The sequence below is a fragment of the Natator depressus genome, chromosome 6 (assembly GCF_965152275.1).
Source record: "Natator depressus isolate rNatDep1 chromosome 6, rNatDep2.hap1, whole genome shotgun sequence".
NCBI lineage: Eukaryota > Metazoa > Chordata > Testudines > Cheloniidae > Natator > Natator depressus.
The window spans coordinates 31,248,749-31,272,608 of record NC_134239.1 but is presented as its reverse complement, the minus strand read 5'-3'; the positions used below and the strand labels follow the sequence as shown (position 1 = coordinate 31,272,608).

Genomic DNA, 23,860 nt, shown 5'->3' with positions numbered 1-23,860 from the left:
AACTGGATATGAGTCAACAGTGTGCCGTTGTTGCCAAGAAAGCTAATGGCATTTTGGGCTGTATAAGTAGGGGCATTGCCAGCAGCTCGAGGGTCGTGATCGTTCCCCTCTATTCGACATTGGTGAGGCCTCATCTGGAGTACTGTGTCCAGTTTTTGGCCCCACACTACAAGAAGGACGTGGAAAAATTGGAAAGCATCCAGCGGAGGGCAGCAAAAATTATTAGAGGACTGGAACACATGACTTATGAGGAGAGGCTGAGGGAACTGGGATTGTTTAGTCTGCAGAAGAGAAGAATGAGGGGGGATTTGATAGCTGCTTTCAACTACCTGAAAGTGGGTTCCAAAGAGGATGGATCTAGACTGTTCTCAGTGGTAGCGGATGGCAGAACAAGGAGTAATGGTCTCAAGTTGCAGTGGGGGAGGTTTAGGTTGGATATTAGGAAAAACTTTTTCAGTAGGAGGGTGGTAAAACACTGGAATGTGTTACCTAGAGAGGTGGTGGAATCTCCTTCCTTAGAAGTTTTTAAGGTCAGGCTTGACAAAGCCCTGGCTGGGATGATTTAGTTGGGGATTGGTCCTGCTCTGAGCAGGGGGTTGGACTAGATGACCCCCTGAGGTCCCTTCCAACCCTGATATTTTATTCTATGAATATCTGTAACTGATCATTCTCCTGAAAAAAAGCCCTCTGGTGCTATCAGATCATTAACTGGTCTCTCTAGTCTGAATGGAAGAGGTTATCTGTTCATCTAGAATGAGGATTTTGTCACTGTGAGAAACCATGGAGTCAGCTTAGGATGTGCACCTCAATCCCACCTCTTCACCTAGATCCAGACTGTTACAAATAGAAAAACTTCCTAGTCTATAAAATGATGAGCTCATCCTCTGGAAGTAGATGGTGTTGTACTGAAAGTTTTCCATAAAGCTTTTTTTTCTCCCTGTTCACTTAACATGTGGCCAAATGTTCAAGTTTCTTTTCTTTTTTGCATCTCCAGCACTTATCCTTTGCTTTTACCGCAGCTGCAGCTATTCTCGTGGAATTAACTGAAATCTTGCATCAAGTGTGGATTTCCTGATGTTTGAGATATTTCATTGTGATTGGGTAATTTGATCATTAAGGTCTTTGCACTCAAGTTTTTCTTAATTAACTCTATTGAATTTTAACCACATCTTGCAGTCTACAGTAGTAGGAAGAATACAGTGTCCCAAATATTTTAGACCATTTGACAGGAATTGAAATTCAATTGCATGTAGGTTGAGTGTGTTGATTCTCTGCTTTCCATCATTATGCGTGCTAATTGCAATACACCTCAGCAAGACCCTTAAAAAAAAAAAGACCAGACCACAAATTAAATTGCCAAGAAACCACCAGTCACTTCTTTATTCTCCATTTGCCAAAACCTTTTTGAATATGCAGAAGTAAGGACACACATGGCTCCTAGTACACAGACTGCTCCTCTTCATATCATAATTATCTTCCTCTTACCAACTACCTTTGAATCATTATACCATAAAACTTTAGCACTTCTGGAAACACCTCCCCTTCCCAAAATGTGTTCTGATTGGCCAACACTGTGACCAAAGAACCACAATTTAGAATCAGTGATAATACAATTGTGGTTACCACTTGTTAGGAATAGCATCTTCCCAGTATCACTGTTAATCTGTACGCATCACAATATTTAGTATTATGGATTCTGTTGCTACATGTTTGATTTATCTAGGCATAAATGAGACAAATGTGAAAATCATGCTCAATATTTCACAATGCTGACCTAACCCCCCAAACCCTTTTAGAGAATGAGAACGCCAAATTCCCTACCCCACCTCCTCTTCAAAAAAACAAACAAACAAACAAAAAACAAAACCCAACACTAACAAGCATTGAGACCCACATCCTCAAATGTATTGATTTCAATAGGAGTTAGGTACCTACATGCCTTTAAGGACCTGGGCCAGAATATGTTGTTAACCTGATGCTAAGTTGTTTGAATAACTGCATGTGAGAATTATTGTTTTATTAGCATCAGACATGCATCTAAGAATATTATTTTGCTATTGTAAATACAAGTGAGCCTGGCATTGGGCACAACATTTTTAAAGCCCAGTGCCTAAAATTATACTCCTGAACTCATGTTAAGATCCCTAAATCTAAGTGGCTTGATTTTCATAGGTGCTAAGCACCCACAAAAGCCATTGAGGTTAATATGAGGTAAAGGAGCTTGGCAGTTTTGAAAATTAGGCCAGTTATATATTTAGGTGCTTAAATATGGGTTTAGAAGCCTAATGTTAAGTGCCAAGTTTGGGAAATTTTGCCCTAAATACTTTTCCAAACCTGAGTCCAGCCACCATCTGCAAGAACGTACTGTTCCCCACTTCCATTTCATGGGGACTCTCCCAGTGTGCATCTATCCAGCCCAATAAGCCGGACCCAATCACACGCCACCGTCTTTGCGATATGCTGCAGGATGACCTGTCTGCCACCACCCGCAGGAGCCAGGCACTATTCATCTCCTCAAGAGTCAGCACCGCCATAGCTATACTGGCCACAGGAGCTTTTCAGCAGGTCACCACACAGACACTTGTCAGTGGCCTATGGCCACCAGGGTGCTGGACTAATTTCTGGAGGCCATCACTGGACAATTAACAAGAGTACATTGACCTCCACACTGACCCAGCCACCCAGTGGGAAAAACATGGTCGAATTGTACTGGCTGGCGGCCTTCTTATGCACCTTGGGAGTGGTTAATGGAACATACATTTGCATCAGGAAACCATAGCATGACCCCGCTCCCCATGCCTATACAAGCCACCATTGAACACTTGTGATGAACATGCCAAATTAATGTCCGTGGGTGCTGTGCCATGATACCTAGGGGGCTATCATGATGCCTACATATGGTCACAAGCTGGACTCAGAGAGCTGGTTTACATCAGAATATCCCACTGTCCAGTGGTTAGAGCTCACTCCCAAGAGGTATTGCAGACCCATGTTCCAATCCTTCCTTCCCAGTCTAGCAGGGAGAGGGTAATGGATCTGGACTTTACCATATCCCCAGTGAAAGCTCTAACCCCAGGCCTACCATCACCTCCTTCCCTCCCATTTTTGTGTGGCGTGAGGCAGGTGCCTAACTCATTCTCACAAGAAATGACTTAGGTGACGAAGCTTTCTGGCTCAAGGAGAGAGGTTCTTGTTTGTGGGTCACTAGCAGAGCTAGGCACTTCACTGCAGCCCACATTTAGATGCCTGTGTCCAAGAGAAGAGTGGAGATTAACACTGACCCCTCTGGTCAGCATCTGCCATTGGCTGGCCTCTACCATGCTGGATTTGGTAGATCACATTTTTAGGTACCTAATTCTCTCCGTTTATCTCTTGGGTTCCTAATGCCCCCAACTCAGTGAGGTGAATTGCAGTGTTGCTCCATGAGTTACTAAGCACCTGAAAGTTAGGTGCTGCGATGCTCCATGTGGCAAAGCCTAAGTCCCTTTGTGGATCCCACGGTACATGTCTAACTTAAGGCATTTCACACACACACTTTAAATTAGACACATGATGAAATATCTTGCTGAACTGGGGCCTAAATTAGGTTTTTGGTGCAAATACACATTCAGAATTCACTGTTCATGATTATTCCTCTGACCTTCGCTAAAAACCTGCTAGTTGCAGGAATATTCTTGCCAATGAGTTATTTGCTAAACTATTTGCAGACAGTACACACACAGTGGGGCATCAGCACAGCTGAGGGGAATTCAAGCGTTTTTGTAAATTGATAGAATATTTGAGGGGAAATGTTTGAAGCGCTTATGAGAACCTGTTGCTCTCCATAGCAAAACTGAGTGATCCTTCCCTGATGAACTGCAACACTACACAGGCCGCTAAGTAGGCTTTAATATGAGCGTAGAAGCTTTTAGAGGCTGCTGTGTCAAAGTGAATTAAAGTGTCACTAAGTGGTTCTTAATACAACTGACCAAAATGATTTCTTCAAGGCAATTATGTTTTACTGTGTCAATCATCCAATAGGCATTAATATAAACTAGAATAGCTCTGAAGGAATTTGTTATGGACTATCATGTCAAGAACCCAAATGCTAACCTACTGTGGCCTTGATATGATAGACTATTAGAACTATTAAGGGCCAGAGTCCAATTAATCCACAGCTTTAACAGTCCCCAACTGCAGTGGGTCTCCATACAATTAAGCAATAATGGATGACAGGAAGGACACTTCCTGGTAGCTAATGACCAATTGCAATAGTTGAAGGCCCTTAATCCATCTGGTAATTAAGTGCTGGGAAACACAAAACCTGGAGCTCATGGTTGCTATTATCAACCATATATTTAAAAAATAAATCAATTACTGTTTCTTTTTTTCCTGTGCCAGCCACTACTATTTGGCTTTTATGCCAGTAATTAACTCCTGAAAAGATACCAGCACAGCAACCAATGGGAAAGCAGGACTTCATAGAGCACATTCTAATTTAGAAAAATATTAACAGTAATAAGCCACAATGGCATCAAACCAGTCATTGTGCATGTTGAACAAAATCTGTATGCGAAAGATGCTTCTTGGGTTCTGGTCTGAGAACAGTGTGTTTGAGCGGCATGAAACCACAACTGGGCATGAGGCGCTTCTAAGTTCTAACCATGCTTGTTCTCCTCACTTGTTGTCATTTGCTGTCCTCAGAGAAGTCACTCAACTGCTCCATGCCTCAGTTTCCCTATTGCTAAACCCAGAGTAAAAATACGTACCTGTCTCACGGGGGAGTTGTGAGACTTAACGGATATTTGGCAATCACTTTGTTATTTCATCTCAAAAATGCCATGTGCATGCAGAGTATTTTTATTACTAATCGCATTAGGGCTGAAGCTCAGATCCTATAAATTTAGGATTTGCACTATCGTATCACAAGCAAGCCAGAGCAATAACGATGAACAGAGAGGCTGTTAACTGTGTCCTCCATATAATGAAATTTCATGGTGCAAGGCAAGATTGTATAGGGTTGGCACCATGAGCACATTTTGCTGCTCCCACAAGAAGGGACAGTGTGCTCACTGACCTGCTGTCAGCTAATAATTGCAGATGGTTTCAGTAGACTCACTAGCTGCCTTCGCTAGACAGGCCTGTCTTCCAGCAGTCTTCTGCAGTTTCCACAGGATGCATCTGAGGCAGTGAGCTGTAGCTCACGAAAGCTCATGCTCAAATAAATTGGTTAGTCTCTAAGGTGCCACAAGTCCTCCTTTTCTTTTTGCGAATACAGACTAACACGGCTGTTACTCTGAAACCTGTCTTCTGGGGACATGGCTCCTTCCACGATGCATTAGTTGGGTGAAACTCCTAGCACACTCTTGTGTTTCAAGGAAGTAGTTTGCCTGGTTGCTGGTGTTGGGAGCAGTGGCTCCTCACATCGTGTTCCTCATCCCCTGGTGCTGTTAATGGACACTCGTGGCAATTACACTGACACAGTCACTGTCATTGTTTTGCAGATTATGTGTCTTTGATGTAGTTTATAGCTGAGAAAAATTATCACAATGAAAAGACTCACAGCCAACTAGTAAAAGTTTGAAAGTTCAAAATAAAAGCTAACTTTGCACCCTTGGGCCCTTCAACTGGTGTAAATTGTCTTCAGTAGAGGTACACCACTTTACAGCAGCTAAAGATCTGGACCCTCATCTCAGACCTACTCTACGTGCTCAAAACTTAGACATGGTAACAAGAGCATAGGCCTCAGCTCTGGGTTTCTTTGACTTTATTAGCTTAAGTTGGACCCATCACTTTCATGTCTTTGTTTTCTAATGCAGTCTGGTCATTTCCATGTCATACTGAATTGTAGTGCAGTTCCAGTAGTTAGAGGGACGTTGTTATGCTCCTTTTCTTCCTTGATGGGGTTTAGTGTTGCAGTTACAGTGGAATAACTCTTCCAATATTTACTAAGGACCAAATCTTAGTATCACTCAAGTCAATTTTTTTGGTCATTTACTTCACTGGCATCCATATTTGACCCTAAAATGTTTAATCATAGAGCTTTCATAACTCGATGTATCTTTTGAATAGGCTTGTGTGTTATGTTGTCTCCAGGGATGGAAGGATTCATTCCTTCTTGGACATCTGGAGATGTTTGGCCTGTGCAATAACAGAAGCAGGCCTAAAATCTGATGTAATGCACAGCCATCAGTCTCTATTACATTATACTTATTACAGTACACTTCAATGTAATTTATTCTTTTCCTCGGAGAACTGTGACTAAGTAATTACTAACCCACAAAGCCAATCATAATATAGGAAGGAGAGCAGTTCCCAGACAAAGCAATATGGCCTTAAAGCTTTTCATGTTGTCAAGTTTGGTTAGTTAGTTAAAATGTTTTATGATGCGATGGCAAAAAAATGAAGGAGGCAAACAAAGAGGGGACATGGGTTGTCTCATTTCCACTTGATAAAAACCCATCTCAGATTATGTTGCTTCCAAAAGCATTTTCTGCTTACAAAGCACAGTGTACAGAGAATGGTATCAAACAAAATAGACTATCAAGTAAGTCTATCAAGGCAGATAGTATTAATGGATTTTGGAAACAGAAATGTCTTTGAGGAATGCAAAGGCATTGAGAAAAACAGTGAAGTGCAGGAAGGTGGGGTTGATAAACTTAAAGGGGGCAGAAGGACTGGGCCAAGTAGCTGTTTCCTGTCTAGCCGTTCCTTCTGATCTTAATTCAAAGACTGACAGATTTCATAATAAATAATGGAAGAGGCATAGAAAAAGCCACACGCGCGTGTCATAAAACAAAATTTATCTTTAATTTGTAAGTGTCAACAGCAGTACAAAAGATGGAGTGATGGTGAATAGATTAAGGGTAGAGAGGACAGTCTTGAGGTAAATGAGCATAAATAGGCAGTCTTATAGACACTCCCCTGAGGGGTCTATACCCCTATCATGGCATATACGGTATCACCCAAAGATGACATGTTTAACATATCAGGAAAGCACCTTGTGCAAAAAAAAAAAAAAGAAAAAAAAAATCCCCCCGCAATCCCAAACATGTAGGTAAGGTGCCAATATACACCAGAATATACTATATAAGGACTGTGTCTTTCAGTTGTGTCTTTTCCATTAATTACTGAGGCAGAGAAGGAGAAGACTCTTAAATGTACCACTGAAAGATTATTTAATATTTAATTTACCTCACGTCAATACTGCACAACAAAATCCAAGTCGTCAGTTTATGCAATGAAGCACAGCTAAGAATAAGGATTCTCTTTTTTTTTTTTAATTGAGAGCAGATTTTGTTTTAAATCAATATCCTTAGCAAACATTTTTTTTTCTTTTTTACTGTATCCAGAGGAGAGTGTGAGAAAGATGTGATGGCAACCTTTAAGTTCATTTAAAAACTTTACACTGGACTGTACAAGATTTTCTTTTTTGATAAATTATTTACATTTTCAGACTTTAAAACATATTCAAAGCAGCAATAGACACTAGTTTTTCCTCTAAACGCCCAAATATTTACCAGCCACGGGCCCAGCGTAGGTACCTGCATTGTATATAGAATTTCTACAAAGAAAACCTGCCAGTTAAAATTTGCTAGTGGGTGTACAAACAGCAGCTCTAGCATTTTAAGAGCCACACCCACAGTGTTGCTATAGGAACCAAAGCATAGTACCTTGACAGGAGAGTCTTAGTCAGTTGTCCCAACAGCTCTACACAAACTTTACAATTGGAAACAGCAGCTAGCATGTCAGTCCAGCATGTCAGTGAATTGTGCTGATTAAATTAACATAGAGTACAATCTCACAATATACATCACAAACAAATTACAATGTCAGGAAATAAGAGTTACAGTAAGATAAGTTATGTAGTAACAGCTTATAAGCTTGTCTTAATGTAATAAAAAAAATTTTTACATGGCAAATACAATAATGAGTGAACATAAATGCTAAACATCCTACTCTGTTACAAGCTGAAGAAGGGAAAAAATGGTGCTTTCGAGAAAGCAAAACACAAATGACAAAGGAAGACAAACGGAGAATGCACACTAGCAGGTCTGCAATGTGCAGCATACAAACAGTTAAATATTTGCACATTCCCCATACTCTAAGAGCACCAAGGACCTCACTTGTGTTTTTTAAGAAAGCGGAAATTACAAAGCAAGCAATGTCACTAAGTTGCTTTATAGCTTTCATATTGCCATAAATACCAATTTGATAAGTTTCCCTTTAGCCCCTCCCCCCACCCCTTTGCACCCAATGTGTGAACTCTCAGAATACTTCTTTGTCAGATTTTTAAAATGTATCTGGTACTTAAAAGGGATGTGGAGTCAAATGAAATATGTTTCCATATACATATCTTTTAATGCTTTTTTTGTTCTGTAGTAGGATCAGGGCATTACAGTATATCAAAAATGTAATATCATCTGAGAAAAATCACAGACTATAATGGGTTTATATAAAAAAGGTGTTTGGATGAAAAAGTTATTTAAGGAGAAAGAGCAAGTGTTTTGTAAAAGATCAAATGAGGTTATACAATATTTTTTTAAACGAATACGCTTAAGTGCCAACTTGAGTCTGAAACAAGCATGCAAACACCTGGGGTCTGAGATGGTTTGTCAACTTCTCATTAAGAATAGGAAGAATTATATCATACATTCTACTGGCTGCATTTCTAGGGCAGTTGTTGGCACTGTAACCTTGGGTCAGCAAACGATTTAAGCACATGCTTAACTTCGAACAATTTAGTGGTGCTGCATTCATTTCAATGGAACTACTCACATGCTTAAAGTTAAGCAGATACTTATGTGTTTTACTGGGGGCCTTGCAATATTTCTTACTAAAAATGATTTTGATAACGTATCAAGAAACGTGATGTCTTTGACAACACAAAACCCAGTAATCCATAGGGACAATGCGGGGACCATGCTTGAATTTAGTATTCAGGCATGGTTGTGTTTACACTCTAAACACTCATTGTTTTCAACCAACTGCTGTGCTTTTTTCACAGGGGGTAGTACTTTCTGTACATAACCCTCATTGAATAATAGTGTAGTCATTCATTTTGGAGTTCCCACTCCATAGCAATCCCATCTTTTACCCTCACCCTACCTCTTGATGAGCCTAAACACGCCAATTTAGGAGACCATTCTGATCCCATGCGTTCTCAGCAGCTGGTTTCACAAGCTAGATGGTGATACATGAACATGCGCACGGATCAGAATCGGGCCCTTTCATGAGGGTTGTATCCCCATGTAAACATGTACCCTGAAAATCAGAGGTTCTATTCCATTAAGACTTTAATTTCTGTTTCATCAAACACCAAGTGAAGTCAGCAATTTACCTCTAGCTGGCACCAGACAGCTTCAGGAGTGTTCTTCTCTTGAAAATAAGTCTTTTATAGCTTTCCAAAAGGAAAATATATTGCATCTGTTAACTAAATAGGGAAATGTACTGTAAAACTGTTTCAGTTCACAGTAAAAATAGCTTTACTATATTTGAGCATTACCTGAATGGCATGGTTTTTTTAAAATCAGAATTATTCTGCGGTACTTAAACTCAATGCTTCGAAAACAATCCCACATGTCCTCTTTGCCAATATTTTTTCCTGTTTTTAACTCCTGATATGACGATATCATGACATAATGAACACAGCAATCACCAGTTTAACAGTATTAAATCTAATTAGCTTTGCAAGGGCTCTCTTAATGATGATCATCTTCTTGAGGCATGTGTTGTTGCCTCCAAAATGCCATTCATTATCTGCTTTCAAATAGGAATGAAACTATTTCATCAGTTTTGCTTGGTTCACAAAGCAAATTGAGTTTCCTACCAGCTGTACTAGAAATTTGGTATGTATAAACTTTCTATAAGAAAAAAGAAAAAAAGTATTCTGCTTGTGGAATATGCAATTAAAATTCAACGAGGGCACAAGTGAGGCATCTTGCTGTCCCAGCTACAGGTCCACAATACTGCTCTCACACTGCAGGTGTAAATTCAGCATCTATATGAGGTACAGTGACTTGTCAGCATTTAATATGGACCAACATACACTGATACAGAACCAAAGTAAATACATAACTTATACTTCACTACGTATCCATGAACAAAAAATAAAATTCTATTTCCTATGTTATATTTACACAATTTTTTAAAAAAATCTAAAATGAGATGGTAAATTCATCAAAAACTTTGTTTTGAGCTCCAATTAATAAAGTAAAAATGACATTTTTCCTTATGATTGTCCTTCCTTGATTTCCACTGACATTTTAGAGCCAATGTCGGCTAATAAATACAATAAAATGCTTATATGCACAATTTAGATTCAGTTACTTCCCTCCCACTTCTCCAACCAATAAATGCAGTTTTTACAATCTGGTGATTCCTGAACAGCCAATCATTTTCAAGAATGTGGCTTTAAGTGACAGAGCACGAGCACTGAGGCAGGGCTGGAGCTAAAACAAAGTGTTCATACATACATGTATTTTGCATAAATAAATGAAATAAGACATAAAAAATGACTCAAATCCGGCAACTGTGAGGCAGGCCCACACGAGTCGAAACAGATGACTTTTGTTCATGTAGTTTTCGTACAACAGTTTCACATTAGTCAGAAGTGATAAAAAATACCATTTATATCCAGTGCTTATAACACTTACGAAACAACATCTGTGAGTGTGTGTTTTTTGTACTACAAGCAAAATCAAGTTTCAGTCCTAAAGAACAGTCCTTTGTTCTCCACCAGCCTGCAGAATATTATTTTGGCATGGTCATAAAATTTAAAAAAATTAACCTACTAATCTAAATGTTTGCCTTTGTGCAAAAATAATGACATAAAATACAATGCTAGCAATACAGCATTCTACTGATGCAACAGAGCCAGAAAGAAAAGAGAAAATAAATGAGGTGGGGGAGGGAGAGATATTTAGAACTAGTGAAATCTGTAGACATTAATAAATAGTTGTTCTTTAGGAAATAATAGTACCCTCCCACCTAATCCAAGCTAGATGTATTAAAAACAGCTCAAATCTCCAAGAAATATTAAGAACAAAAAAACACTTTCTGTCAGTACCTTAGCCAGCTTAAAGAGGGCGCTCACCAGCTAATGACACAGCATATGTCTTGAAAGTCTTGGCTAGACCAGTTTATTGCTATTAGACATGGACTTAGAACACACTTAATAAATAGTAAAAATTACAAAATGGTCAGAGAAATTTGACCACTGTGTTTCTGTGTCATTATCTTTATAAATCGTCCTGTAAACTGAACAATCTTCATTGTTTTTGCACATTTAGATGTGATTCCTACAGTGGTGACACAGGCTATCTCCACTCAAAAAGCTGCCGTTGTGAGAGAAATGACAGCTCACAGCACAGTGACTTGTCAATAGGTCTTACAGGAAGCTTTGCAAGATTGTGTGACAGGCATGTATTAATACTGTACCCATTCAGTCATATGGGACCTGGTCCAATGCTCATTAAAATCAATGGGAAGATTCCCATTGAAATCAATGGGGGCTGGATCAGGTCCATATATATTTATTTGCATGTATCTGATTCTGCAAGATGTTGAGTGCTTCACGGAGTTGCTGAACACCTTAAACTCGCAGTAAAGTCAATGGGAGTTGAGGACACTCAGCACAAGTGCAGGATCAGACCCCCCAGTACTGTCTGTTATGCTTAGTGATTTATTTGTGAGTATCAAGAGTGGAGTGGGAGTGAAGAAAAGAAGAAAATTCTCCTTTTTTATATTCTCCTTGTCTCTGAACATTCAGCAACTTCTCAACCTCGGAGTGTTCCCTCTCTTCTTCCCCCATATATTTGCCAGAAGTTTTCTTTGTCATTGATATTGTTTCTAATAATACAAATAATAATATTTTGCACTTTATAGCAGGTTTCTTCCAAATATCCCAAATCACCTTACAATCATGTATCAAGTTTCTTAATACCCCGATGATATAAAGAAACATCATTATCCTCATTTTACAGATAGAGAAATTGAGGCACAGAGACATTAAGGCCCAAATCCTGCAAACTCATATGTAGTTAGACTCACACATGTGAGTAAAATTAAATACATACGTAAGTGTTCATAAGACTGTGGCTTAAATGACTTGCCTAAAGTCACTCAGCCAGTCAATGGCTGAGCCAGGAAAGGAACTCAGGAGTTCTGGCTCCCATTCCTGTGCAACTAGTATTTGATAAAGCTATTGTAATGTACTATGTGCCTAGCTCTGCAATTCAGACTTTCGTGTGACTTTCCCCCTGAGGACTTTCACAAATAAATCACTGCATAAATACACTGAAGATATCAGAAAGCTCCTGCAGGTGACCACTGGAATGGGGATGTACAGAACCTTCATTCACTACTTGATTCTACGGGCCCTACAAATTCATCACTGCAGACTCTGAAGAGACATTGAATGCACCTGTCTCCATTGACTGTTCATCTGTATATCGTATAAGTCTAGATGTGTATCATGACACACAGAAATATATAGGAGTATATGTACTGTATGTACATATTCAAAGTATTCATTCTATTTTGCATTACATGCAGTAGAGTGGTTCCAGATGTTCTTTGGATGTATAGTGTTATGGAAACAATTGGATTTTCCATTCACAAATTCCACTTTCATTTTGGGAAGCAGGTGCATTTTTTATTTTCAGGCACCTGCATGTTTCGGGGGAAGAAAGAGAAAGGGCTCTTTAAGACTGTCATAAGGAATTATAAATGTAATGCCACCAACAGTACATTTTAAAATAAATATTAAGTATTTTCACCCTTGACATTCTGGAATGAATAAATTATTTAAGAGAAAATGTGTTAAGACTGAATGCAAGGGTTAAAAGCAAAGGGATAGAGAATGTAGACAGAGGTGGCCTCACGCTGCTAAGACAGGCCTGTCCATAGCTGGTGATCGCGCTTTTGTGCTTAATATTTTGCGCTAATGGCATATCAAGAGGCAAAAGCAATTGGACACATGCACTGTGGCAACCTTGTTCACTACTTAAGAATATCCTGTCTCCAGATTCCTGAGTACTTTACCATTTTCTGGAAAAAAATTATGTTTTACATATATTTTTTTAAGATGCCAAAGGATTGTCTAAGACTTACAGTGTCTCCCTTAAGACTTTTAAAATGTTAAGATTCAAAAGTTATGAAAAGTTTGGCACATCAGAAGTTCAGCTATACATGTGGAAAAAGTGGAATTCAGAGTTTGTTTAAAAGATGAGCTCTGACACACAGATGCGTACACTTGCGGACTTGTTCTGTTTCACAATATGAAATCTGCAGTTTTTGTTTTCTAAAATAATCCAGAATAAAAACACATTCACAACCTGTAGGCTGGCACAGCATACCTGAGTGAGAATGTATAACCCCCATCTAAAACAAAAACTTAAACCTTTATCAGCATCCAAATAGGGAAGAAAAAAAAAAAGACGAGACAAAAGGTAAGACTTGTAAGACAGCTATTGATTCATATAAGTTTTCAAGTCCCGATGTCTGATATTTAATATATGTCTTCACTAAATTAAAAAAAAAAAACAGGTTCATGAAAATTAGGGGAACAATCTGTCTCACACGTTAAGAAACATTTAAGACCATTCTGCTGATGTAACTGTAGGAGCCACACATGCATGCAGGCTCTTTAAGAACTTTTTGTTCAACAAAAAACAAAAAATCAAAAGAGTCAGAGTACTTTAATTCTGCAAACGCTCCTCAGTTGGCACTGACAGCCTCGTGGGCTTCATTTTCACTGCTATAGTCTGATTTGGGATCATCCTCATAGTCCTCGTACATTTCCATCTCATCCTCTCCATTTATCATTTCGTTTCCAGCAAGGCTTCCGCTGTCTGTCTTCATACCATAAGTGCTCTGAATGACAGGGATGCTGGGCTCCGGACTGGCAGAGGTGCTAGAGCAATCAGATGTCATCTGAGGTGATGGTGCGGTAGTTGCCATGGTAATAGCACCAGGATAGACAACACCTGTTCCTGTGGTGATTGGAATCTGAGGCTGCTGTCTGCAAGGAAACACAAGAGTGGAACATGATTGATTACCTTTAGTTTAGATCTGGAGTGGAACCCTACTGTGCATACCAAACAAAATTAAAGTACATGGTTTCTACAGAACATATTGGTGTATGCCTTTGAGTTCCAGATTCTGATCCTGCAAGGTGCGGAGTGCCCTTTGCTCCTGTCAAGTGCAACTAGAGATAAAGCTGCTCGGCAACTGGCAGTATCAGATCTTTGATGCATTCAGGTATTGGGTGGTTTAACATAAAATAGACTGCAAAATGTTGCTAAATTTTCTAGCACATAAGACTTTGTCAAAGCTGGCTTCTGCAGCTTAAAACCTGGCCATTCAAATGTCTCACTGTAGTTCCAGCCTTGCAGTCATATATAGGAGAGCTGGTCAAATAATTTATTGTGAATAATATTCACTGTGCTGAGCACTGGAGGAGACCATGAGTTCTAGTGTAAGTTTTTCAATGGACTACTGTGGATAGCACTACACCCTTCACAGACCTTATTACTGAGTAACAAAGTAATCGAGACTTAATTGAAAGTCAGTGAGACTTAGGCTCCTAAGTACTTATGTCACAATGGGCCTTAGCCTCCTCAGGCACTTAAGCACTTTAGAAATTTTACCCATAGTCCTTAAATTCATGATCACTTAGTATTTGTTCTTCAGAACCTCTGTCTCATTCAGTGCACAGGACAGACAGTCAATAAGGATTGCTAAATTTCAGCCTGCTGCTTACTACCCATCCCTGTGTCTGTCCTTATTCGCTTGCCTGTCCTGATCAGTGATTAAGGGCAAGAGTGCAAAAACTGTCATTTGTGAGTTCGTCTCATTCACTCATTGACATGAGATTACAATCATGCTAAACATCACACCACTGAGCTACCAGGAGATCAAACTACTCCAAGTTCAGGAACCATGGGAGCCAGTGAAATCATAACATTCCATATAGAACACATCACTATGGGATTTTGTTCTGAAAGTGACTCTCCCCGCCTCTCCCCTCAATCTTTACCTAACCCAAGCCTGAATGTCAGAAAAGAAGAGAAAAGAAAAGAAAAAATGAGAGATTGAGAGGAAGTGAAGATAGCAACATCTTGATTTGGTTAAATTATAATATATGAGCAGAGAATTTTCATTTCTTAAGGCTTTGCACAATATGCTTTTGTGACAGAAAAATTCACATGGACACAAAATGTGTCTCTTTCCCTCATTCCACTTCATTACAAACTACTTTCACTATACTGCCAATACATTTTGGAACAAATTTTGCTGCTGGATGTATGCACAGCTTCCAATGAAATTCACAGGAGTGCCCTTGTGAACATGTGAAGATAGAATTTGGTTATTTGCCATCTTTTTATAAAATCCTGACCTTGGTGAAGTCTCCTCTCTCAGTCTAAGACATAGGCCGCCAGTTCAGAACAAAACTTAAATGGAGTTTTGGAGATGAGAATGTTACTCCCCTTGCTAGTAAAGCCTCTGGAGCACCCATCAAATACCAGTTTTAGAAGAATGGTGCTGCTGACGAACAGTTCACAATAAATAAGTTATTCAGTGTGTTTAGTCACTTTTTTTATGTTTGCAAATTGTCTACAAACAGACCCAGATTTTCACTAATTTGTCCCCTATTTGAAATCATTTGATAAATGTTTTGAGCAAACATTTTTCAGCCTATGGTTTTTTTTGTTTTTTGTTTTTTGTTTTTTTTTGCTAATGATTGGCTGCTAGTATTGCTTCAAGTGTTTCAACTTTAACAATTCAATATTCCAACTGTGGGATGGGCTACTTAAGTCACATGGTACAATTTCTGTTCCCTGATTGATTGATGTAAGCTTTACAAATTACTTCTGCGACAAGCCCAAGATTCCCTCTTCACAATCATTCAGACAAAAGAAACAATCACCTGAAAATTTGTTTGCCAAAAACAAATAAATAAGTGGGTCTACTGATGGTCGTAGCACTGTTATTTTTAGAAGTCACCAAGATGTCCATGTGTAATTTTCTCATACTATTCACCCAGTTCTAATGCCGACATTAACCTTTTTTCCTGATATTTCTTTTAATATCATTAATATATTGACAAAAAAACCTTTTGAAGAACTCCACAGTATTAACTCTGAAAGCTCTTTGAGAAAAGCAGTGCTTTTTATACAGCAACATCAGTGGGGCTTACCCTTCCAATATATAAGCCGTTTAGAAACCAATATTTTCAATGTGCGTTATGTGTGTTGCGGTAGTGCCCACAGGTTCCAGTCAGGAACGGTTTCCCACAATTCTGTGTGCTAGATCTGTTTTTAAGAAAGCACAAAGTGAAGAAATTCCAGAGGGCATTTGTGTGTGACCCTTGACTGTCTAATCCCTAGAAAAAACATATTTTTTTTCATAAGTGGGCAACTGGTTACTAATGGCCAAGATATGAGAATTGACAGTGAAAACAGTGCTCTTGACTGCAGACTGTTCTGTGCTATCCCTTTCTTTGCAGCGTTAGAGAAAGATTAGCATTTTCCCTTCTACCATAAGGGGGGAAAAAAATCAGAAGGAGCCATGGAGTGGCATGACAAGAAAGGCAGTGCAGAAGTGCTGTGCGTTGTAGGTAATCTGGGACACTGCTGGGCTTATTTTTTAAGCCATTTATTAAAGGTTAGCAACTCTCTCTCGCATGTCTGCATTTCAATGGGAGGGGAGGGGAGGTATTTTTGCAATAGCATTACATCTCTTCAACACTTTTTAAGGTAAGAAAAAGTGCAGGTTACCTGGGGATAGCGAGGATGAATCTGCAGTGTTGGTATTTTACTCTAGGCATCATCTCTCATGCATGCCAAGTTGTAGCATGAACATAAGTAGTAATAACAAATCTGCAAAACTGATTTGTGTAACAGGAAAGTAGGTCACACCTTTGGGGCTTAATGAATCCCTCTCAAGAATGCACTTCACTATTCTTCCTCTAGTGAAGTGTAAAAAAGCACACACGTGGTGAATGTGCTTACTGACTGGGTCAAAACCAATCGATTGTCTGAAGACCTAGACGTGTATTTAATCAGAAATTGGGGGGGGGGGCGGTATTTCCACATAGATCATCCTGTGCAGTAAAAAAGATATAAAATAATTCTGGCAAAATCCTGGATCCATTAAAATCAATGGTAGCTTGTGGAGTCATGATTTCTCCCTAAAACTTTCTAAGATTTCAAAATAAAGGATGGATAGTTACTGGATATTAATTATTTCAGGTGAAGTAAAAAAGCAAAAATGAAAAAAACTGAGTTATGTCCAGAGTTAAATGCAAAGGCCCAATTCCAAAAAACACTTAAGCATGTGCTTAGTTTTAAGTACATGTTTAAGTCCCATTGACTTCAACAAAACTTAAGTAAATGCTTTAAATGAAGGATGTGCTTAAGTGCTTTGCTGAATTGGGACCGAAATGCCCATTTATCTAATCAAACATGTAAACTATTTTTTCCCTTTTGTGTAATTCTCTTGGTACTTTCTTTTACATTGGTGCATCTGAGAAAGGACTTTGTCATTTTCTAGGAAATAAGATTATTCAGGGGAGAAAAAGGGGTTCATTTAAACTTGCATTCTGTATGCTCTGAATTGATTGATTAGTTGTGGTGTCTAGCATATATTTCAGGTCTTAACTTCATTTTACATTTTTGATTTGCAGTTTACCTTAAAAACATTTGTATTTAAAAGTATTTGTTGTCCTATTAAATTCTAGATCCTCTAGTCTAGCCAAGCTGTACTAAGCAGAGGACCATAGGCAAAACATATTTTTACATCACCTCTAAGCCTCCCTGATTCTGCTTCACCCCCGGTTTAAGTTCTTAGTTGCACTCGGCTTGAGTGCCCACCAAAGGGCCTTTCCGGAAGCCAGAGATCACCAGAGTACAACAGCGTTCGTGCCTTAGCGGTTACGAGAAGCAGTGGTGTAGAGCTGGCTACACCGGTTCTATACCACTGGTGGACTCTCTTATGCCAGGGAAATCGTCAGAGGGCCAATTAAGCCAGTTCTATAGACCCTTTGCTCTGCTAGTGTTGCAAAAGGGCTGTACTGGGGCCAAGGATCTGGCCCGATATAATTAGACAAGTACAGTAAAGAGCAGGCAACATGAAATTTCTCATATAAACTGACCTGTTGGCAATTTAGTGGTATTAAAATTATTAGGATTTTCCTGGAGCACATTCCATTTTTTGACTTTTGCAAAACTAACTAAACATTTAAATTGGCAAAGTACCATTGTTTGCTGATCCCTTCAGAACTATTTTCTGACAGCTCTTTAAATGACTGAAGCTAAATTGGTTGCGTTAGGGAAAATGCTTATGTGCTACACACCCTGAAACTTACTTCCCCGTAAGGAATAAAATAACAGTAAATCTCACAAAAGCATCCATTGTGTACTTAATTTTAGCTCTTGCTATAGTGGTATAATATTACAGGCTTATTCAAAACAGTAGTCTACCAACATTCAGAATACACACGTATACAGTAGTTACAAATACTGCAAAGGCTTTATTTATAAACATCTCATCGTGGCAAGACTCAAGAAAATTAACGTTCACATTACTTTGCAGATTAATGTATAGAATACATACTTCTATGTAAAGGGTATCAGACTATGAAAGTGACTGGAAATTGAATTATTTTTGTGAGAAAAGGTAACAAAATACGCTGTTCTAAGTTGAAATCTCTGAGTCTATGGCTTCCACATGAACATTTACTTAAGGATTATGAAAAAATGAATTGTTGAAGATAAATTGTAAATCACTTGAAGCTGCTTTAATGCTTAGCTTTCACAGAAGGGCTGAAAAGTTCTCATTCAAAGCTTCCCGAAAACAACTGTATCATTACAACTAAAATATTATAAAATATTACCTGGCTGTTTACAGGTTGAATTTCCGCTTGGTTTTTTTTTTTTTTTTAATTAAATTGTATGTGTTAGTGCATTAAGTTTGAATTATCCTGCCTGATAGTATTCCTCATTTGGGGCAAAATTCACAAATGTATAGTTCCATCACAAGATATAGACATTACTTAAATCCCACTTAATTCTTCATAATACTGCTTAATTTGTATGTAAATGATGCATAGACCTCGTGCTGGTCTATTGCATAGATAATAAATATCACCCCTACGGTACAATCTCGCTCTCTGGAGAAATCTCTCATTGAACTTCCCAGGAATTTGCCTAAGTAAGTGGTGCAGAATCTGGCCATTAGTCAGTTTATTTTTTTGTTCAAAATACCACTATTTCACATAACAGTTTCTGAGGAAGCATTAACTTAAATTAGTGATGTGTGTCTTACTCTTGATTACTACAGTATTCCACTTACTATATGCTGTTAGAACCAGAGCATGCACGTCTACATTTCAGAAGCCATAGTAACAAAAAGTTTGTTGTCATAGTAGAAATGGAGACAATTTTGCTTTTGAAGGGAATCTGAGCAAACGCCACCCATACACATGACACAATCATTTCCACAGTAACTAAAGGCTCAGTCAGGGGGAGTTGACAGGGCTTAGTACCCTTCAGATACTATGGTGCTAATGGTGGTAGAAGAACTTGAACAGAATAGAGAAAAGCGGAAGGAGATGACAAAAACACCAATATCTAAACACCACAAATATGTGACTCTATGAAATGCCATAAAGTTTTAATTCCCATGAATTAAATAGGTCTTTCTACCTCCCATCTTCATACACCCTCTATTTATTTCTGCATACTGTGACTATATTTTTGCACATATTATAACAGATTAAACATATGATATGCAATTTAATCCACATGTTTAAATAAATAAATGAAAAAGAACAGAATTTCTAACTCAAGAACTTTACTGAGAAATCCAAACAGACATCATTTGTTTTCATGTATAGAACTTCAGGGGACTACAACCACATCAGAAACCTGGTGAGATGCTGGAAATGTCCAAACTTGAGTAACTGGAGAAAAGGGAATAGGCACTTTACAAATACATGAATGCCCACAAATACACCATTGAACATGGAAACTCGGAGCACTTTGCCCAGGGTAAACTCTCTTTACTGGATCTAAAACAACACTCAGGAAAACACATCAGAACCCCTCACTAGAAGAAACTAGGATTATAAAACCTGAGTTTTGTTTTTTCTCCCAGAAAAAAAAATCAAACAACCCTGTGGGGTTTGAGGATTTTATTTGGGTCTTCTCATTTTATTTTTGTCTTTTCTATTCTATTCCATTTTGAAGGATTTAGGTAAACAGAAAATACATTTGAAAGATTTTTGATCTTAGAAACATTAGGCTCTGATTTCACACTGAAGTAGGGAATTTTTCGACAAAACTCTTTTTTCCACCAAAAATGCCAGTTTGTTTAACCTGAAACAATTTGTGAAACAGGGTATTTCACTGAATCTCCTGACTTGAAAAGTTTTTGAAAAAAAAGAGTCTAAATTGTTGCAATGAAGTATTTTGATATTTTTAAACAAAAACCAATGTTTTTCTGGTTCAAAATGACTTTTTGTTTGTAAATTTAAGCTAATTCAACTGAAAAAAGATTTAAAAATCTAAAAGGTCTCAATCAAAACAACACATTTCAATCAACCCAAACCAAAGATTTCTTTGATTTTTTTGGTTCACGAAAATTTGAGATTTAAACTTTTTGTCCTGCTTGGGGTTGATAAAAATTTTCAAAGTCTTGAAAATATTTGCAGGATGGGAAAACTATTTCCTAACAAACTGTGCTCTGAAGATTGAGCTATAATTTGAATATAAATCTGCATTTGTGAACAAGGTTGTGCACTGTTTGTTACATTAAAATGGTGCCAAACTGTGGCATATTTGAGGGGTTTTGGCCCACAAAGTTGTTTAGTTGAAACGTCATAATAGGCTGGACGTTGACAGAGCAAATAAGCAGGTGAAAGTAGGGAAAGCCTAACTAGTTAGTTGAGTGGAGACTCTATTGTTGAGGCGCAGTATTTTACTTTAATTGGAAGCATTTGTTTTGAACAATATATAAACTTTTTATATTTAAGAAATAAATATACTTACCAAGTGAATCAAATAGTATGAGTTTTGTGTTTCATTTCAAAAAAAAATTTCTCCAGTTTCTCACTTGATGTTTTCAGTGGGTTTTGGTTTGTGCATTTATTTGTTTGTTTTTCTGGGGAAAAAACAGTGAGGGGTTTTTGGGGCGGGGAGGGGGGACGACAACTGTGGAAGGTCAAACAACCACAAAAGAAACCCTGTAAAAACAAATTCAGAAGAACCACACACATTCTAGGTCTCCTCTACTCCCAAATGTAAATACAGATGGAACAAAGAAATGAATCCTTTGTCATCTTTGACTAATCCATGTAATGCGTTTTCATATTTTCTCAAGTTTCCAACCAAGGGCCTGATTCCCTCTTACACTAATGTTCCTTTATACATCTTTAGCTGTGTAAAGGGATCTTAAAGTGGTTGTAAATTACATTCAAATCATATCAATATAAATGTAATTTACACTCACTTTAAGGCCTCTTTATTCTGCCAGAGGGGTGTTAAGAGGTCATAGTGTAAATTAGAAGAATCAGGACTCATGTATTTAGAAAAATGATTAAATTCCCATGTTGCCTCTCATGATTCTTTGTGATATATCACAAGGAGACATTAAAGTTAACTTGGGTCATTGGGTTCATGGGGAATAGTTTTTAGTGTTTTTGAAAAACAGCCATTGTGTCATTCACTTTTCTACAAGAACAGAATAATTCTCAATCCTGACCTCCTTATTTTACCTGCTCCTCTGATCCCTACAATGTTGCAACTTAATTATGCTTTGAATTAGCAACTGATTCTCCCGTTGTCTTTTCTCTCACTGTCATGCTATTGTTCCTTTATTTAATTTACCCACATTGCTGCTTTTGGACCTTGAAAATTTATTGTATTGATATGATTTGACTGTTAATCTGCCTTGGAAGAGGTGGGCTAGAATTTCACTCCTTTGAACTGAATATAATTTGTGATATGCTATATCAATTCAGATGTGTATCTGTACAATTTCTGTAACAGCTTATTAATAAACAACTAATAGTGCAGAGTAAGCTAACAGCATCATATTACAGACTCAGAAGTTATATTATCTCTTCATATTTCAAAATATGAAAATACTTCTAGTGACTGATTTAACAAAAAGTCAGCATTGTTGCAGGCTGTACCAAGAAAAAATTGATTGCAACAGGGAGTTCTACATCCCCAAAATCAGGACACATAACTGATGTCAAGGTCAATTATCTGGTAGTAAAGCACACAACAAAAGGAGATTATTATGATTAGAGAAATGAGCAGAACATTGTGAATTTGGAAGGGCTGGCAGGGGAGATAGCTTTTAGGCTCTTTTTAAACTACCAGAAACATCGCACCCTGGCGCAGAGTATCACAAATTAATTCAGAAGCGAATGGAAGAGATAAATCAGTTCTGATGCAATTGTTTCAGTGGGCTTTCTATCCTGAATCTGGACAATTGGCATACCACTGCATCCCGTTCAAAATACTAGATGTCATTTAACAGTATTACCTTCCACTGTATTTATAACACAAAGTTTGATTAAAACTGTAGTGGGATTTTTTTTTTTAGTGCCATACATCCTGAACTGGAAACCTGGCTGATCTATCCCTGTACTTTAAGTCCTTTCTCGCAACACATTTCTTCAAGGAATATTGTATACCACAATAATACATAACCAAAAAAAAAAAATTAGGTGCCTTCAAGATGTGCGCATCATTCCCCCAAGCTTCTGCAGAATCGTACTATCTTCTCCCTACTCCTCCCATCCCTAAATCTCTTATTTTCTTCAACCTTGTCTTCTCTAGCACACCTTTTCTACTTTTTCCTCTTGTTCCTGTCTTAATCCTGGGACTGATCCTGGAAACCATCACTACTGAGGGCAGGGCTTGCTAATCACCCACCTATGGCTCAATTAAAAATGCTCTGAACGGACTCCAATTGTTTTCAAAGAGTTCTAGAAGCAGGCCCATAGTTAATCAAAGACTACAGTATGTGGCTGGTAATTCTATGTTCAATAGTACATCCTAGGTGTGTTAGCAAGACTTTGCAGATTGTACCCTTAACTCGTACACCCGTCAAGTAAGGAGAACTGTCCATTTGTTTGAAAAACAACATCGTACTATGCTGTAAAAAACAGCAACAGCAATAATAATACTTACCCCACAGTAAAAAACTGCCTCATCTCCTGTCTTCGAGACCTCATCAGTTGTTTATATTCTCCAATACGCAGTTTCTTGCCATCAACAATACAGGTGCGTTTTGGTCGAGGTTTGTATTTGTAGTTAGGGTACTTCTCTAGATGGATTTTACTTAGCCGTGCCTGTTCCTCATAGTAAGGTTGTTTCTCTTGATTAGACATGGATTTCCAGCGAGAGCCTATATGCAGAAACATGATGCTCAAGTAATGCAGACTGAGTTCTAGTTATAGGCATGGCGAAACACTTTTTTTTTCTTTTTGCCACACTGTCTAACAAGTTCACCAGCATTTACAAAACCTGTCTGTGGCCAAGATTTTCAAAAGTGATTAGCTATTTTGGGCACCCAATTTGAGATACCTCAAAGGGGCATGACTTCCAGAGAATGCGGGTCACCCGCTTTCTGAAAATCCAGCTCCTTTAAATTGTTTCCAGTCAGACACCTAAAAGTTGAGTAATTTAAAATCAATAGTTGCATTTGAAAATATGGATCTTGTGTCCATAACAATTTTTTTTATTATTCTTTACAATAATGACCTTTGACCTGAGAATAATTCTGTGAGCTATTTATTAAAATGGTGCATCCGATGAAGGGAGCTGTAGCTCATGAAAGCTTATGCTCAAATAAATTGGTTAGG

At 38.2% G+C, this 23,860-nt stretch overlaps 1 protein-coding gene across 8 annotated transcripts in view; it reads right to left on the bottom strand.

Annotated features, from left to right (window-relative positions):
* Positions 1-8,263: 8,263 nt before the first annotated feature.
* The window catches only part of SOX6 (SRY-box transcription factor 6), a 469,848-nt gene continuing 454,251 nt past the window's right edge, over positions 8,264-23,860 (bottom strand). For all 8 annotated transcript variants that reach the window (XM_074954950.1, XM_074954952.1, XM_074954946.1 and 5 more), the window contains 2 exons: positions 23,187-23,403; positions 8,264-14,002 (listed from right to left, as the gene is read on the bottom strand). In XM_074954950.1, the coding sequence (XP_074811051.1) occupies positions 13,699-14,002; positions 23,187-23,403 (521 nt within the window). In that variant the 3' untranslated portion in view covers positions 8,264-13,698. The remainder of the gene's footprint in view (positions 14,003-23,186; positions 23,404-23,860) is intronic.